General features: G+C 38.1%; 1 protein-coding gene across 2 annotated transcripts in view; it reads left to right on the forward strand.

Annotated features, from left to right (window-relative positions):
• LOC579053 (FERM, ARHGEF and pleckstrin domain-containing protein 1) overlaps positions 1 to 20066 on the forward strand; it is a 99529-nt gene that overhangs the window by 9444 nt on the left and 70019 nt on the right. For both annotated transcript variants that reach the window (XM_030981863.1, XM_030981864.1), the window contains exon 2: positions 8383 to 8859. In XM_030981863.1, coding sequence (XP_030837723.1) covers positions 8530 to 8859 — 330 coding nt within the window. In that variant the 5' untranslated portion in view covers positions 8383 to 8529. The remainder of the gene's footprint in view (positions 1 to 8382; positions 8860 to 20066) is intronic.

The raw sequence follows: 20066 nt of genomic DNA on the forward strand, positions 1-20066 counted from the left end.
TGAACCAATGAAAGAAGGCTTATTATCGGCTTCCCCCTCAAGCTTGAGGGGGCTGCCAGCCTGCCACAATTCCTCTAATACAGGTTCATCATGTACACGTAAGTGTCAAGAGAATATTAAGTGCAAAGTTTTGTATATTTTTGTAAAGTCTTTCTCCGTAAGAATACCAGGAATATTTTTTGTTGAGTTCTTGAAGAGGCAGAAAGATTGAACAGCTGAAATTAATCTATAATAGGTGAAAAATGAAAACACAGAGGGATTGCAAGATGTTGAAGAGATACGTAGGACAACTTTTCGTTGTTGTTGTTGTTGTTTCTGTCCTACTTGATGCTTGTGTTTGATATTGTTTGCATAATTTTCGTCAACTTTAATGCATTTTTTACAAGCCTTTAACATTACATTAAACATATATTTTTTAATGAATTCGCACTGCACTTGAACTGAGGCCCAAATAGTGACAGCTATAGCTGGAGACAAGACTAAGTATGTGGTAGTCATCACCGTAATGAACACAGCCTGGAGCAATGCGTGTGTGTCGAACCATGAATCGACTGCAAACTGACAGTATTTGGATTGAACAATCAGTCCTCTATTCATTAGCCTCCATCTATTCTGTATCTGTTTGTCGTTTTGCCCCCGTATATTACGACTTTTCAATAGAATCTTGGGATGCACCCTCTCTACTTTAAAAGGCATTTAAAAAAAGATAAAGTTGAGTTCTAGTCAGCAAATTGAACTGTGAAAGAAACTGTCTGCAAGCAATTGTCATAGGTTGATTGTGTAGCACATAAAATTGATGTGTATTGTGAGATTTTGGTCTTTTGGAATCTTCAAAATGATAAGAAATTGTCCCAGTCTTGTTGAAAGTCACATGCACGATACACAGAACATAGAAATACATATATGGGACTAAAAACAAAATATGGCTCAAAAGTTTGTCTTGATACTCTTTCCTGTTTCTTGTCATATTTTGATTATGAAGGCATGTACATGTATGTATTTGAAGAGCAATTCTTTTCAGGAGACATTTTAGTGATTTGATCCCTTCCTAGAACTCAAGGTCGAGTGTCTATTGTGGTTCAGTTATATCACAGCATGAAACTGAATCTGAAACACTCATGAAAATTGAAATGCACGAACAGCTGATACACGCGAAGTTTCTATTTTTTCAGTATATTGTTCATCTTCTACATGTACTTTTAAAATTACAATTTTTATAGTGAAAGAAAAAAATATTCATGGAATAGCTTGGTGTTTAAAAGCAAAATGCTTCAGTTGGCCATTATTTATACTAAAAATCATATATGATTTTAAAGCAGCCGCTACCAAATTTCCCCTGCCGATAGATTATGATGTACCGGTACATTTACAGTTCTAAGGTACGTTTGAGGGCATACATGTATATAGGCACCTGCTTATAACTCTCTTCATGTCCCAATGACATTGAGGAGACTGACGATTCCTTGAATAAACCTTCATGTGATGTAATTACGTTTCTAGGCCAGGCTCAATCAATGAAAATTCAAACCTGCAAAAGGCAAGTCTCCCACGCAAAAACCTAGCCACTGGTCATTTTATTTTGCCTGTAGTGCACATCCTTTCTACGAGGACATTGGTAGTTGTTAATTAGTGTTTGGGTCTCATCAGTGGCACTGGTCATAATGACCTTGCCCATTCAACGTTGATGGGCACTGCTCATAAGATGCTGTGACTGATTAGGCGCGTCTTCATCATCTCGAGATTGCCAAATAGCCTGCTATTTCTGATTTGGGAAATAATCCTGAAGTTACAAATCGCGTCTTCATCAGCTCGAGATATTTGCTCAGCGTTCGCGCATAGTGCGAGTCTTCAGTCTTCGGTGAAGACGCACCGGACAAATAGCTGGATATTTTGCCAATTGGTAGGGTATTTTGCAAACTATCCCAAGATATCTTTGGATGACAATCCCAACCAAATATCCCGCTAATTGCAACTTCGGACTGATGAAGACGCAAATTAGCTACATGTAGATAGTTTGCGATCGGGATAGTTCAAATAGCTGGATATTTGGCAATCTCGAGCTAGTGAGGACAGGCCTATTGTGGGAAGAGCGCGCTTCAGATTCTCCAGATGTGTGTGGTCATGGAGTGTGGTGCATAATGAGGCTTGCGAGCTTGATTTACACTGCGTTCAGGCTACCTGAATTTATCGTATATACATCTAGTTATATGAGAATCCTATGATTTCTTTTTTCAAGTCCGAGCGTTGCATATAGAAACATCTATAAAGAAATGTATAACAAAACGTTATGTAAAGAAACGTAAAACAAAACGTTATGTAACGAAACGTAAAACAAAACGTTATGTTACAAAACACATGTTTGAGCATTGTTTCGATCTATAACTCATTAACGAATCAGGGTCCTGCTCTAGTCTGAACATCTTATTGCACAAAAATTGTATAACTGGGTGGGGCTTATTGTGTGAACACACCGATGATCAATCAGTCGTTTTGTCAATGTAAATGCATTTTTTTTTTTTAATCTGGAGGATAAATAATACCTTATTTCTACATAGTAAATCAGAATTGAATTTTTAAAATGATGTAGTTTTAAAGTGAACAAGCATCTTTACTTGACTGTTATCAATATCCAAAAAAACACAAGTCTTGTCCTTTCGCAGAACCGACATCAAGGGGTCTACAAGATGTCGCTTGTAATGAGAGTGAACTGGACTATCAAGGCACTGTACAAAGTAATTACATGGGTTGTACTTGATTGAAGTGCATTGTAAATAGCATGATGGAGTCGATGGTCACATTTTCCTGTTGATATTAAAATTGATTAAGCAATGAACAGAGGCCTACAGAATAGCTATTATGAGGTCTTGGATGTTTGTTTGGGAAGAAATTATTGGCAAACATAATAATTTTTTTCCATGCACTTTTATAAATTATTTATGTTTTAATTACAGTACAGAGAAAGAGAACTTAATACATGTACAGGTACATGTACACTATATGTATAATATACACAAATGTCTAAAATGTAGATTGGAGGGATTGCATGCCCTTTTATTTGCAACCCCCCCTGACTTTTGCAGAGAAAGTTAGCTGGGGAAATAGTAAGAAGTCATGACTGTCGTGGAGTAGGCCAACATATAAATGCATATACTGTATGTACATGTATTCATGAGGCTTTATATACCAGACCTACACGTGTATGTATGCTGTAATAATTGGCATACATAATCCACATAGGCGAGTCGAGAAAACCACACACAGATCTATCTCTAAAATTGCTTTACTTTCATCAGTAACATTTGCTGTTCTTCAATGTAATTATAAGACCCCTCTTTTCCAGTACGAATGCAACGCTGTAAAATGCTCATCATTGACTGTACGTGGTTAATCGTTACATTATCAGTCAGCACTAGCTGAATGTGTTTTTGTCAGGGGATGTAGGGCATTGACTGTAATTGATACGGCTTCCCTGGCAGCGTGATAACAAGCGAGGGCTTCCAGTATTCCTTCCAGGGTCCCAGGTTTCGCATTCATTATCGATGTGCGAGGGAGTAGTGTGGAGTTCGGATAAATATTTAAACCATCATCTGCATATTACTACGAACAATGCTTCAAAAATACGTCGTGTAGGCCTGCATATTCAATATTTCCAATGATTGCAAATTGCAATGTACACCCCTGTATGTGAAGTAGCCTTTTTGTACTTGCACATTTTTATAAGATTTTTAATATTCCTCTTTCTCTTTTCTTGACTGTTTGTGTTCCAGGTTTCTCTTCCTTCAATGTTGTGTAAAATGTAATTTGCAAGACAAGTTCTTTTTAGCCCTTTCCTAAATTCTCATTTTCTCTTTCCCCCTCTCTTCCACATCATCTCCTTCTCATTCTCTCTCTCTCTCTCTTCTTCATCATCTCCTTCTCATTCTCTGTCTCTCTCTCTCTCTCATTCTTTTCTTCATATTATAAAACTTCTCTCATCGCTTCATTTCATCATCTCTTTTCTCCTTCCTTGTTCTCTATCATCCACTGTCCTTCCATCTTGTCTTCATCTCTTCTCTCTTATTCGCTCACTCATCTTGATGTTGTTCCTCTATTCTTCTCTGGTCTCTTTGCGCTTCTGCTTCACGCTTCCTCCTCCATGCCCGCGCACCTCTCCACCCAGACTCGAGATTCTTTTTAGGCCGGTCCTCATCAGACCAAAGTTGCAAAATAACCCACCATTTTCAGACTTGGGACATTTTCCAGAAGCTCGAAATTGGCTCATCACATCCTACTTGTAGCTCGGTCGGGCGCAAATTAGCCCACTATTTCCTAAATAGCAGGCTATTTTGAAAACAAGACCAAGATTTCTTGGTGTATTTTCTTGACCAAATAGCCAGCTAATTGCTACTGCGGGCTGATGAAAACGCAAATTAGCTGCTAATATGATATCGGGCTAGTTATTATAGCAGGTTATTTTGCAACTTTGGTCTGATAAAGACAGGCCTTTTGAGTAGGGTATATTATGATGGAGTGCATTCTCTAGGATGAGAGGAGAATCTCAAAAGGTTTTCATAATAACATTCAGAGAATGTCCTCCGATGAATTGAGTCATCACTGCACATATCCCCTAGCTATCAAAAATTGTTCTCTTCTTTCTCTTCTCCTCTGTCTGTCACTTTCATTTTGTCATGCATTCACACCTCTCTGACCAGACCTGGATATTATTCCAAGTAGAGTATATAATGATGGAGTGCATTCTCTAAGATGAGAGGAGAATCTCGAAAGGTTTTCACGTGACCATTCAGAGAATGTCTTCCGATGAATTGAGTCATCGCTGCACATACATATTCCCTCTATCAAAAATTGTCTTCTTTCACTCCACAGCTCTTGTCTTTTCTCTTCTGTCTGTCAGTTTCATTTTGTCATGCATTCACACCTCTCTACCCAGACCTGGAGCTTACTGTATTCCAAGTAGTTGAATTCACTACTTCATCATGATGGAGTGCCAACAGTGCATTTGTGTGGTGCGCATTTTCCAACCTTCAGAAATAATGTCACACCTTCTGTAATTACATGTTCTACTGTAGGTTGTCAAGTGAGCAAACAGGTATGCTTGGATTCAGTGATATCTTGCTGAAATCCTTTTATTTGCAAGAAGTTATCAACATTTTTAACTCCATACCTCAAAGATACATGTAAATAGAGATTTACAAGGTGTTAACAGATTTTTGAAGTGTGTAGACCCCCCCCCCCCAACAATAACAACAAATAAATAAATAAATAAATAAATAAACAAATAAATTTAACAAAATAATTTAAAAATAGATAAATAAAAATAAAGCAGTGATTGACACAAATTAAGATATTGAAAACACAACCTATTTTATACAATCACATCAGTACTCAACCGACAATTTCATCACGATTAAAAGAGTGGAAACACAAACCCATCAGAAGTCAACCCAGAACTTCATGTATTTTTGATAGGTGTATCGTATCACACCTCATGAACTTTCATCGCCAGTGAAACGTGATTTTAACACCATTAAAGCATTGTCTCAAACTGCAGACCGTGTATGATGTTCATAAACTATATTGTAGCTCATTTAGATTTAACTGCTATTTTGTTTTGGTATACAAGTTACAACTGTTTATGTACATGCATGTTACTGTAAACATGTACATGTATCAATACATACAGTCAAACCTGTCTTAGTGGCCACCTCTCTATAAAGGCCACCTGTCTATAGGGGTCACGTATTTGTCTCCCGTGAGAAAGAAACATGTGTTAAAGAACCTGTCTAGAAAGGCCACATGTCTACGGTGGCCAGTTTTCCTGTATTGGTAGCCACCTCTCTATAAAGATGACCTGGCTATAGTGGTCACCTATTTTTTCTCCCTCTAGGAAGAAACATTATAGAACCTGTCTATAATGGCCAGTTTTCCTGTATTCCTTGATTGGCCTAAAATACATGTGGACAGGTTTGACTGTACATTACGCTGCACATAATCCATTATACAATGTCCATTACTCGGCCTACATGTGTAGCATATCAAGCGAGATACACCTGCATATTCATCACTTACGAACGAACGAACCAAAACGACCGCAAGGCTATTTTAATAGCAAACCACCAAAACAGAGGCTCAGGTGGGATTTAAGCATAGACAAATTCACAACATGCATTCAATATTCCACTCATCATAAAGGTGCACCTGAATATAGACTGAATATAGAATCGTACAGTGGCTCAGCTGGGATTTAAGAATAGACAAATTCACAACATGCATTCAATATTCCATCATCGTACATGTACACCTGAATATAAAGTGGAGGACACACAAGCATAAAGGTTGACATGAATCGTGTGCATGCATGCCTGGATGTTGAGATGTTTTCCCTTGAATCATGCGAATGGTTCATGCGATAAAGTTTATTTAGAACTGGTCATGCGAAAGAAAACGGTGTGAAATCGATCAGAAAAAGTTGATTTAATATGTAGCATATAAGTATTGGTGTGTTACTTCAAGGTTCTGGAATCATCATAATGAAAAGAAACTTGGCACAGTCTTGGTAAAAGTAACAAGCACTGTACACAGAAAGATGTATATGGGACTACACAAACATGTGGCATAAAAATGAGGCCCACATTTCATACAAATGTACATCACATTCACACACGGTGCATTATATTTTTACATTTATGTAGTTGATGATGAGAAAAAATAATACCGGTACTTGCTTTTACTACCTGAAAGGAAGACCATTTTATTTTTGGTTTCTGGTCCATGACCATGGCAGTGCACCTGTTGTTGAAGTGCACAGCAGGAGCAAATCAAAGTCATATTTCATGCCTGTAATGTATGCCATCCTGCAAAGATTGTTAGCATCTTGAAATTTTCTGGGGAAAAATATGGCATGTACACATTTAAAGCCCCACTGCACTACTTATAGCTACTTGCGCCCTCTATATAGCAAACGGTGCCTGTTGGTCCCCCATGAACCCCATTTTCTTATGTTAATTGAGAGCTGAGTTGATGAGATAGCCACCGGTCAGTGACCTTGCAGGCTAGTCTAATCCCTCCTTTACATGTACACTAGTACTGATGAGCTTTAAATGTAGTCCATGCATTTTCATGCACTTTATTTTAATGCAGTGTAGAAGGGAAAGAAAAAGCAAAACTTCTCAAGGAGCAGTTGTACAAACAGTACTTCTCGTAATTGATTCATAACATACACATACCTGTAACATGCATGTAGCTAATAATCGCTGTATATTTATAGCCAATTGTTGATGGGAACCAGGTTGTCCCTGTGTTAAGTTTATGGGAATGAGATTCAGTATACAATACAAGGTTCATTGTGTTTGTACACATGAGAAGGTCAACAAACTTTATGTTCCTCCTGTATGATACGGATTGTTCTATAGTGCATAAGTGCACAGGTCATTGTCCTAAAGCTTACCACCTCCACTGTGTGGGTTGCTATCCATGATATCTTTTTCTATTCCAGGAAGCTAATAGTGATAAAAGGGATTAAAGGGGATTAAAGGATATTAGCAGACAGGATAAGACTAGAATCATGATTACTGTTAGTGTAATCCATGCATGACTTTTGTAAAGAATGGATATAGAGCTAATATGGCAAAGGACAATGTTCTAAAGAATAATACATCACATTCCTGTGGTATTTCAAATTTTAGTCTAAAGATACATACATGTACATGTACATGTACATGTACATGTAGGCCCGAATTCACAAAGGAGGTTTAAAATTAACCCATGGTTTAAATCTTCATTCACATAACCCATGGTCTAAAATTAGAGCAAAATAAGCAAAATAAATAGTCAGAGGTCCGAGGCTAGAGGACCAACGCAAGGCAAGGTACACTTTTGCACTAATTTTTGAACGAAGAGTTTATATGTAAAGCTACGGTCACAAAGGTTCCTACGAACGATGCATTTGTCCGAATCTCCGTTTTTCCATGGTCTTCCCGAATTTCCATTGTCTTAAAAAGCGTTCGTCCGGCGTTCGTAGCAGTTCGTAATGGCATTTGTGACCGAGGCTTAAATGAGGATTTTACCCATGGGTTAAGTTAAACCTCCTTTGTGAATTCGGGCCATAGAGTTGTGCAAATGTTACTTTTGTTAGGCCCATTATAGGTAGCATTTATTAAATGTATCAATGAATATGACATGCAGGTAAATTGTATAGTACAACTAGTCTAAATTGTAATTTTTTAAAGTTTTTACCATGCCAATAGTAATTGGGTATTGTATTCTTGCATACATGTAAATGTGTACACTGTGGTGATCACTATAAACAATTATTGAAAGTTTGCCCATTTGAAAGGTTTGACTGTATTAATCAAAGTCATGTCTGTTTGTTTTCAATTTACACAGATTTCCTCTTCGTTGGCCATTCTGAAGATGTCACTGGATCAATAACCGATTCCTGTACGACATCAGTGCCTTGGGAACACGCTGCATACGCAATCACGCATTCCAGCTGACTCTTTCTCACCCCCGACTGGCGCGCTGGCGCATACGATGAGCGACTATGAGGGCGCTGGACCTCGCGGAGAACCAGTCCCTGTGTCACCCATGAAGCGGGAGGACTCCATGGCCCTCTCGCAGCTCTCCGAAAACCACGGCCGCTACAACGAGACCACCCTCAGCCGGGAGGGACTCAGCGACCGAGAGACCTCGTACTCCTACGGCGGGTACAGCCCTGCAGCCACACCTACCCACTCTTACAGCACGGCGCGATCGGACGGGCAGTCTCTGGGACGGGATGGCACGACTCCCAGGAAGAAGGGGAAAACGATGTCCCTCAAGGTCCAGATGCTTGACGATTCTGTTCTGACTGTCGATGTCGTGGTAAGTGCATGCATCCAATTTTTCTCTCACTCTTTTCAGCCTTTTTCAATAAGTTCAGCTGCCCGTGTTATTGGACATCTTGCTCTGTGTTTAAAGCTTATCTGTACTACCGGTAGTTTACAGGAGGGATTAGACAGCCCTGCAAGGTCACTGGACAAGTGGTTATCTCATCAACTCGGCTCTCAGTTAACATAGAGAAAAAGAGGATCATGGGGGATCAAAGGTAACCGATTAGGCATCGTTTATAGAGGGCGCAAGTAGCTACAAGTAGTGCAGTTGGCCTTTAATAGCTTGGCAAGATGGAGATACAAAGTCATCAAGCAGTGATGTTGGATTACATTTTACGAAAGAATAAAGCCTGAGATATGTTGGCAAACTTGGCATGCAAAGAAAATTAGATCAATGACCTATCAAGTTACAACATTTGGCAATCTGACAATGGAAATCACAATAGAACTTGTGAAGATGTGTTGAGCTGTTACCTCAGGCATTTGGAAAAGAAGGAAGCAATGGATGGGTATTAATCTCAAGAAGTAATCACAAAGTATTATCAAAAGGCGCGTCTTCATCATTTTGAGATTGCCAAATAGCCCGCTATTTCTGATTTGGCAATCCCGACCAAATATCCTGCTAATTGCAACTTCGGGCTGATGAAGATGCAAATTAGCTGGATAGTTTGCGATCCGGGATAGTTCAAATAGCTGGATATTTGGCAATCTTGAGATAGTGAAGACAGGCCTCATATATACCCACTTGACACACAGAAAGGAAGTCGGCATATTTTTTATAGGCGAGTTCCTTCCTGGCTTCAGGTGTCACAGTTGGGATTGAGTTTCTATTGGGATTTTTCCAAATTGGCTGAGGATCTTCCTCTTAATTTCTCACCAATAGATATGTTTAATAAATCAAACCCATTGCAGGAATTGAGCTACATGTACAGTCAAACCTGTTGTAGTAACCACCTGTCTACAAAGACCACATTTTTGGTTTCCCTTGAAAATGGCTTCTCATTGAAACATGTTCTAAAGGAACCGGTCTACAAAGACCATTTGTTGTGTTTCCCTTGGGCGGTCGCTATAGACAGGTTTGACTGCATATTGTCGATATGGATGATTTGCAACCTTGGGGTTGAAAATTACTTTAACCTCTGTAGTTGGTATTGGGTTCCATTAGGGTCTCCATATCGGCTGAAGATGTTCCTGATTTGTTTTTACCGATCAAGTATTGCCGGGTACTGCCATCCCGCTGCAGGAATTGAGCTTCATGTAGCTACGGATGATTTCCTTCCAGGGAGATCAAAACGACTGTAACTTCTCCCATTTGACATTTTAAGTGGACCACTGTTTCCCTGGAGAAACCTCTTGCCAAGGCATGTTACATTGAGTGTGGTTTACCACTGTGACTGCTGCTCCTGTGTCCATTCAGCTGTTGTGTGGATGATCCTATTTTTAGCTTGAACATTTGCTATAACCCCTTAGATTTTACTGGATGTTGTACATGTAACTGCAGTATGAGAAAAGAGAACGTACTGTATGTCGAACAATTTTTGTGTGAAATGTATGGTACAGGTATGTCTTTAAAATCTTTGGAAAAGAATGTCTGACAAATTCAGAACTGTACAATCTTGTTTTCTTAAAGCTATGTTTATTGGATAACTCTCATTGTAAGAATATCTTCAAACCCAAAATATTCTCTTTCTTTCATATTATATTTAGCACTTCATGGCAATCTTGAGAAATACATGTATTAGCTCGAAGAAAAATATCTTTTGATATTAAAGGATAATGGTTTTATTTAATTATATTAAAAGGCATTGATAATTTGTTTTACAGAATTATATGAAGCTTATCCCCTGTGATGCAAAGTCAAAAAGCTGAAATATGCTGCTGTTTTGAGTGCTGGGTTCGTACAACATCAGTGGCTTTCGAACATTGTTCTGGCAATACATCCTCTGATATGGCAGTGTTCAAGTGTATACCGGTACTTGAAATATTCCTGTACCCCTAAATGCTATCAATCCATTTACCTTGATGCCATTCCCTCGTCTGTTCTTACCCAGCCCACCAATTGTACCGAATATGATTTACAACAACAATTTGGGGGGGCAGTGCTTTGATATCATTAGTGTTAACAAGATATCAGACAACTCAGGGTGAACGTGAAGCGCTCGACCCGCGTTTGGGAATCCCGCGGCAGGCAGGTTGTCGGGGATCTGTTGTGGGCCGCGTAATTGGATTTGTCCACGAGGATGGCGGCAGTTTGCTAGCTTGAGCAGGCCTAGATAAGTTGATGGGGAGACGATGAGGGTGGGTTTGGGATTTAAAGAGGAAGAGGAGAGAGTGATGGAGAGAGAGAGAGAGAGAGAGAGAGAGAGAGAGAGCGAGCGAGAGAGAGAGAGAGAGAGCGAGCTTGAGCAGGCCTCGATAGGTAGATGAGGAGACGATGAGTGTGGAGTTGGGTTTAGAGAGGAAGAGGAGAGGGTGAGAGAGAGAGAGAGAGAGAATGAGAGAGGGAGAGGGTGAGAGAGAGTGTGTGAGTGTGTGTATCAGATTAGATAGAAAGAGAGAGCTTGAGCAGGCCTCGATGGGTAGATGGGGAGACCGATGAGGGTAGATTTGGGATTAGAGAGGAAGAGAGAGTGAGAGGGAGAGACGAGGTGGAGGTAGCGATATGATATTCATTGAGAATGGAAATTCTGAATGGATAGCTCCACAGAAGATCTTAATGTACATTTTGTAGACAGACATTTCATTAGAGCAGAGTTTACCTTTCAAGTGTAGACATAATTAAAATTCGACTCATTGCACAGATAAGAGAGAGAGAGAGAGGGAGAGAGAAAATAAAGAGAATACAAGATGGAAAGTAGCAGGTGAAAAAGATCCACAGTTGCAAATTTAGAGAGAACAGAAAAAAACAAGAGATGGAAAGAAGGTATTAGAGAGATAGGGAGAGAGAGAGAGAGAGAGAGAGGAGGAGGACATGCAGAATGAAGAAGATGGATTGGGAGGAAGGGAGCGGATGCATTTCTCTTCAGTCATCCTTGGGTGATGAAGCGAAGGGGTGAGAGAGCGCGAGAGAGTGGTGTTTCTTTGCCCGTGGCGCGGGAAAGTCATCTACCGCGCACAAATTCAAATTTCCTCTCCCGTTCGTACCACTCACCCTTCATCCATGCCCTCTTCCCAGAATTCATCCTACAGTACATTGAGCATCTCATCACCCGATTTATATAGGATCAGATCCTATGCATACATGTAGTCTCAAGGTGCAGACTCTTAATTTAGAGGCTCGTTGGCTCGATAGTAGAGCAGTGGTTTGCTTACCAGAAGATCCCGGGTTTGAAACCATGTTGATGCACTGGTGCAGTTTGGTGAGACCTTGGTCAATGACCTCATTGCAAAGTCCTTCAGAGAGAACTTCGAGCAGTTGGTCCCCTGGTTATAATTACATTTACATGTACCTACATTGTACAAGGAGACGCATGCTTTCTTATCAGTCCGGTAGAACACCAACTAAACCAATAAACACAATTTCATAAGTCTTGAGCTGAGCCTCTTGGAACCTGTTTCAGGCTGTATTGTCAGGACCACCTACAGAACCTATCAAGCGCAAGACATGTAGAACGTCTACAGCTTGTATAGTCTCACAGTTTATACACTGTTACGCACTACGACTGAAAAGGCCTTGCGCCTGCGAAGTGCAACTATCAGATGCACTTGTCCCACAGATTCCATTCCATTATTAATCGACTCTCTGAACATTAATCTGTGTGTTTTTATCTGTGCATTCTGTGGTGTAGTACACATACATGTACATTGTAGGTCTTGTAGTCAACGATGCCCAAACATATATTTTGCTTGTGCTGTATATCGAGAAGTTGATGTACATTACATGCAAATCAGTGTTCATTTTTGTCCTACACTTGAGTGCCGCTCACTGCATTTTATCCCATTGGTTTGTGAAAAGAGGTTAATGCATGTTTGTTCATATTTCATCCAACCATGAGTGAAGAGTTATTGGCTTGAATTGCAATTCCGTTAATGAAAAAATCTTATAAATATGGCTCGTTAGGGATGGAAAATATATTTTATTCATTGGGTTCAAATTACCCACATCTGGTGATGATCGTGAAGTACATGTAGTTCAGCAAATAGTGTGATCACGGGTAATTCAGGATCTGATAGCTCTTTCAACATAAACTACCATACACTTCTAGTCTCCTGACTTTTGCCACATTCTTTTTTTATAATCGATAAAACCAAAATGGAATTCAATTTAATTTTGAAGCAGTTACTCTGTTTAGATGAGAATCATCACACTATAGAACCTCACTCATTATATAGGTTAAGTAGCATCGGATATCATATGAAGATTGTGTTTCACAAGCAATTGAAACACTACCCGTAATGAGGACAAAGTTAGAATGACAAAATCGGCATCACGCTACTGTGTGGAGTGTACCATGCTTCGGCATGTGTGGGTATTCCTTATTGCTAGGCTCGTGACTAACAATCATAAACGACACAAAATGTAAGTCTGAACCCCTAAATTTCTCGATCCAGATCCCCTTAAAAAGGTTAGTCCCTCTAAAGTTGGTACATTGTAGTTGTGTATTAAAGCTGTAGGTGTGTATTTAAGCACACAACCTACACTGGTATAATATACAGGAATGAACACTATACAAGCAAGCTATTAAAAGTAAACTAAGGTCATTGATACCTGCTGAATTTACACTTTACACACATTCTTTCAGCCCTTAACCTTTGTTCACTTAATGGCTCATTTTCTTCCATTCTTTTAAAACCATTTTCGCATCTTAATGATAAAAGTAAACAAGATTTCTATAAGAATGGTATTTTTAGAGTCCAAAAGTGTTTATTCTGTCACTTGAGCCAGATTTGTAGATTATCTTTGTTGACCTTCCCAAGTTTGTCTTTTCTTCCCTTTGTAGATAATTTGTTTATCGGTTAACAATTTGTAAGGTGATATTAGGTCTTTAACTATTTCAGTACAACAAATGTTATATGACACATGGGTTGGATTCCCACAAGTAACATAAGCTATGTCCATACGAGATCATCATCGTATTCAAATTTAAGTTCGCGAAACTTTGAAGTTATAAACAACAATCCACTATTAATGACGGAAGGTTCTCATGGGACCCCACTGCTCATGGTTATTGCGTTAACATTTAGATCGCTTGTGGTTCATACATGTGAATCTATTAAAGTAAACTTACAGTATTTTAACTATGAGAGCATGTGCAAGGTTCCTGTCTTCAAGATAACTTTGAGTCTAAAGTCACATCCTAAAGTTAAAGTTAATAGGCTGCCGTGTGAACATTACTATAGTATTCTAATAGCTGATAGAGGGCAAGCAGTAATGCACACAATGCATTAAGAATATTGATTATCCTCCAGTACACATCTTTAATATGATGGCCTTCATATCCCCATTCCCCATCCTACTCTCTTTACCACTGGAGTCTCTCTGAGTCTTGGAAATTAATCAAATAAAAGTTGGTGTGTCATCAAAATGTTTACCCAGTGATGTAGGTAAACATGACTATTCTTTGCTAACGATGTGGCTTTTATATCATGATTAATTATGAGTCACAAATTACACTTCTTAAATCAATACCTCAATACATGTGCATGTGTATTTAATAGGGATCCTTGGACCCTTTAAAAAAAAAAATCTGTAAATTATATATGTACTGATCAAATATCTGATATTTAATTTCATTTTTATTGAGTTCAGTCACCAATATATTGTGTATGTTTAGAGATAATAAAAAAAAAAATAAAAATAAAAAAAAATAAAAATAAAAAAAAATAAAAAAAAAAAAATCAAATTTTGTGTTTTTAAAAGATGAACAAAAAAGTAGTAATGTTTGCATGTTTTTGTCCATACGCTCCTTCTACATGTACTGTATATACCGTCCTTGTTTTCACGAAGTGACGGTAGTGAGGAAAATCGTAACGCAAAGTGAATGCAATTTTTTTTCACTACCGTCACTTTGTGAAAACAGCGACGATACAATGTAGGATCTTTTCCAAGTTTCATGCATCATGAATCATTCAGCCTAAAACATTTTGAAACAGAAATTATTATGGATGTGAAGGAAAATGTCATAGATGACCTTGAATAAATGGAAAATAACTCCACATACATTGTACATTCACAATGAGTTTACTGTAGAGGAAAACAACAAGAAATCTATTATACCCAAAGCTTTTGTGCTGAAAGTTCATGACTCATAATTACATCGTTATGAATCAACATACATGTATTGTTCATTTTTTCATCTGGTAAAACCAATTATGCATTCATGTGAGCCTATCCATCAATCTTTCTTGTAGCAAACAATATACCTGTATTTTAATTAGTGAGGTTGGAGAGAAGACTTAAGGAGCTACACAAAGAAAAATTCACTACAACTGATAATTAGAACAAATTACATATGGATGGAAAGATTTACTCTTGAAAAACACCAATAATTTGCTGAGAAATCATATGTACATGTACATGTAGATATCATGGAAAGGCGTAAAATGCAATTTTTCAAGACCCATTTTTAGACCCCCCGAACGCCCCTGAACGTAAGCCAAACACACGAGCGTAGGGAGCTCTGAATAGTGACGCATGTATTAGTCTGCAGCTAGCCAGCCGTGTCCCGTGTGTGACGTCACAAATATTGACGCTCTACAAAGGACCGCTGAAGGCAGAAAATCTGGATCTCAAAACTAACATTTTTGAGAGTTGATTACTGCGGGCCCCAAACATATTTTGAAGAGGAGAGTTGTTGTATTTGATCAGTAAGGCTTCCCCTTCGCAATGATATGAGTTTTGCATCAATTCAAAACACTTTTGATTCTTCGTGGGTCTACTTTACTAAACAATACTTCCTACATGTACTTCATATTTTATTCAGAGCAGTACTCTTGGGTTTAAATTAGTGCTGTAGTCAAACGTTTAACCGTCCGGTATCCGACCGCCCATGGCGGATTCCGTTTTCAATTGGACGGTTTCGTTTTCCCGATTTTTTTTTTTTTTTTTTTTAATAATTTTTTTTTTTTTTTAATAATTTTTTTTTTTTTTTAATAATTTTTTTTTTTTTTAAAGTTTCGATTTATGCCCCTCCACCTGGCACTATGCCTGGCAATGTCTCCCAGCTCAGTAATCTGTGTGTTGACTCACCACTCTAAAACTAGAACAACACTCCAATTTGTCTGTCATCTTGGTTTGAAAGTAATCTTTGTAATAGATCTTATCATCTCAATATGTAGTTTATAATAATAATTCATCCAACTTTTACACAAGGTTCTGTCCTAGGTCCTCTACTGTTTTTAATTTATATTAATGATCTTACACATTCTTCTAAAAACAACATTGTTACTATTATTTGTGACAAGTTCACAAGCACAAATCGGCCCCTTTAAATGCACCTCGCAGTTAAATGAAAGTTGCCGACAGAGTCGGTAAAAAAAAAAAAAAAAAAAAAAAAAAAAAAAAAACGATTTTTTTTTTTTTTTTTTTTTTTTTTATTTTTATTTTTTTATTTTTTTAATTTTTTTAAATCGTTTAACCGAAAACCGTCCGGTTTTGACTGGCGGTTAAACGGAATTGGAGATATCCGTGATGTTACAGCACTAGTTTAAATCAGAGTTACATGAAACTTTTGGCTTGGCTATTAAAGGCAATCATTGTATTCTGGCAGATATTTTTAGCTGATTCCAATCAATGGGAAGGCAAGACCTGTACAAGAAAGGCCTAACTTAAAGCCCCACTGTACTACTTATAGCTACTTGCGCCCTCTGTATAGCAAACAATGCCTAATCGGTGCCTGTTGGTCCCCCATGATCCCCTTTTTCTTACGTTAATTGAGAGCTGATTTTTTAATATTTTTTAAATTCCGTTTAATTCAAACTGTCAGTGACCTTGCAGGAAGGTCTAACCCCCCTCACTAGTACAGACGGGCTTTAAACACCCAGGTGCAAAAGTCTGAAATATAATTTTTGCGTAAACCTGTTAGAATCCCAAGTTCCCGATGTTGCAATAAATTTGCTCTTCGAGATGATGCGGAGCCAAGCATAACCGAAAACACGATTTGAAGGAAGATGGTGTGAGATGTTTGTACACTGTGTGGGCAAAGGAGAAATAGCAAATAGAAAAACACTCGTCCTCGGTACGCAACCAGCCGCTACCTTACACAGCTGTTGTCGGCCAACTTGCATTCACCGGGCCGCGGGCAAGGTCCATAAGATATTTATTAAAGGGACCGAACTTGGATATATTGGACTTTACGGTGCAGTTTTGAAATGAAGGTCAGGCATTATATTTAGAATTCTGTCAATTTTAACGAGGCAGGTCCACTGTGCATGTGTACTGGTCAGTACATGTTTATGATCTAGATATGTTGACCATGACATGATTGCGGCTTTAGTAAGAATCTTCTTTAACTAGAAAGGTTGCTCCCTAATTACATCTAAAAAAGGACCATGACTTTAATCTTTTTTTAATTCTTTTTTTCTTATTCATTGTACATCAGTTTTATACTTCATCATCACTTTGTCCACCTTTATCTGTTCCACTTTCTCCTTTTTCCTTCTTTTTACCCCTAAGTTCTTCATTTATTTTGTATCAAATTCCTATGTCACTCATCCCTTACTATCTCTCTGTCTGTCTATCTCTCTCTCTCTCTCTCTCTCTCTCTCTCTCTTTCACTCTTGGCACCCTGTCTCTCCACCTCCCCTCTTCATCTTTCTTTTAATATGTAACTGTAACTATGACAGCTTTTTTTCTTTTTTAAAATAATTTTCTCTCTATCTCTGCCTTTGTATGTCTATATATCTCCCTCTCTTTCTCTCCCCTCTTCATCTGTCTTTGTTTGATTCATAGTCAACCTTCTTTTACTTGTTGTTGTTGTTGATGTTGTTCTTTTTCCTCTTCCTCTACTCTCCTTCTCTATACATGAACCAATGTCATCTTGTCTTAACTCTGCCCCACCTTTCTCTTTTACTTTTTTCCCTCATCATATTGTCACATTGAACCATTTTGTTGTTGCTCATTGACTGTCTATGACATTGACCTCTCACTCTCCACCAATCTTAAATTCAGATGGAAGCATCCGCTAGGTCAGGCAACAATCTGTTTCTAATGGATACACCAAATAGGTGTTTATTAGCAATCAATTTCAATGGACCCTACAAAGCCGCTAGATGCTGATTGCATGGCATATAGTATGAGCAGATGGAGAAACACTTTAAAAAATTATGCGAATTACACACGCTGTACATGTACATATCCATGCTTTGTCTGTAATGTTCAAGATTATATTTATGTAAAGGTTCATTCAAGCTGCATTGAAAAGAGGAAATGAATAAGGTCAAAACAGAGTCAAATTTATTGATAATAAAATGACAGAATTGCATAGGCACAATTCCCCCCCCCCCCCCCAAAAAAAAAAATCTGTCTTCATGAACAAGTCTAATAGACCAAATAGACCAAATAGTGTGATATAAAATATACTTCCATTCTACCTGCTAGAAGAAATGGAATGATAAAGGGAACAGTGTCAATGAACAGAAAGCGGAAATCAAACAATATAAGTCAAAGCTAATGTAAATATTAATAAAGCGCCTGAAAAAAACATTTTTAAAGAATTTCTATATTCTCTCTATTTACCTTGAAACTAGAGCTGAATAACATCTTTTTGTTCTGATGTTTTTATATCATGGAGTAGGAAGTAGTACTCAGATCTTACAGACAGATACTGAAACTTGTATTACATTATATATTTTTGTGACCTTGACAGTTCATTTTCTAGTCCATACAATTTGGAAGACTTTGCGAAACCCATTCCAGGTTCTTGTTTCTACCAGCAGCCCATTGGCTCCTCACAAAGTTACATCTTCAACAATAATCTTGGTCATTTCGTACTTCCAATAATACTGTTCGCTTGATCAACAATGGCAACTAGAAATGCTTTTGAATAGATCCTTTTCAAAACGTGTGTCAACTTTTTCATCATTGTTGTTACGGACCGCAGAATTCTGGACTAATACAAATTCTGCGTCCCTTACAAATTTATATGAATTCATAAAGGGTTGTGCATTTTGAATGGCAAAGTCGGAAATGGCTATTAGTTCTAGTAGAATGACGGATGTTTGGACAGAGGGAATGCACTGTGTTCCCTGCTGTGTCTGAATCATCTTTATTCAGGTCTGTTCACATTGGCTTCTAAAATTATATAATTTTTCGAAATAGAGGACTAACTTTGTAAATATTAATAATATTGGATATTTTTTTTATCGCATATCCACCATGTAAGGTGCTCAAGGCACTCCAATATTACCCGGCTTTGCTGGGCTGCTGATTTCGAAGCTCACAGCATTCAAGGAATTCCTTCTTACTGGTACCCTTTTAGCACCTGGGTGAAGAGTGGCAAATGTAGATTAATGTCTTGCCAAAGGACAGTAGTGACACAGCAAGACTCGTACCGTAAACCAGGTGATCCACAGTCTGTAGACATCTTTCACTAGACCATGACACCTTTACAGATATATACCGGTATGTTATATTCATACAAATTGCAAAGGAATGTTCAGGTTTCTTTCCAAGTATTTCTTACTCTCGATGACAAGAATGATATCTGTAAAATTGTGAATAGAAACTGTACCAAACTTTATTTCATCTTATACAAAATTTGGCTGTCTGGAAAGAAATATCCAAATCATAAGTATGCATAAAGGTTGTCGGAAGTGCAAATGTAGTTGGTATCAAATAAACGACAGCTGGAATAATGGAAATACCTTTCTATTTGACTAGGTCGCTATGGCGTCTTTCACTCTTGCATTGCTCTCTCTCTCTCTCTCTCTCTCTATATTGATTTATTTGCTTTCAGTCAGAATGTAGCAAAGTTGTTTCTTTATCGATGATATGGCATTGAAACGTGCGATATTGGAGCCAAAATTGTACATTTCTAGGCTCACGTTTTGAATGGTAATGTTACATTTCCTGTGTAATGAGCAATGACTCTCTAACCTTGCTATACATTCTTGGTTTCATTGTGGTCAATCTTTCTTTTGTGGGGGGTGTTTTGGAGAACAAGTTGTTTTCTTTTAGGTTTTGTCTGAAGAAGACCTTGTAATGAACCTATTTATAACACATTTGACAATTTTATAAATGAGAAAGCCTTACTAAATGTC

This window comes from Strongylocentrotus purpuratus, unplaced genomic scaffold (assembly GCF_000002235.5).
Source record: "Strongylocentrotus purpuratus isolate Spur 01 unplaced genomic scaffold, Spur_5.0 spur5_scaffold_12, whole genome shotgun sequence".
NCBI lineage: Eukaryota > Metazoa > Echinodermata > Echinoidea > Camarodonta > Strongylocentrotidae > Strongylocentrotus > Strongylocentrotus purpuratus.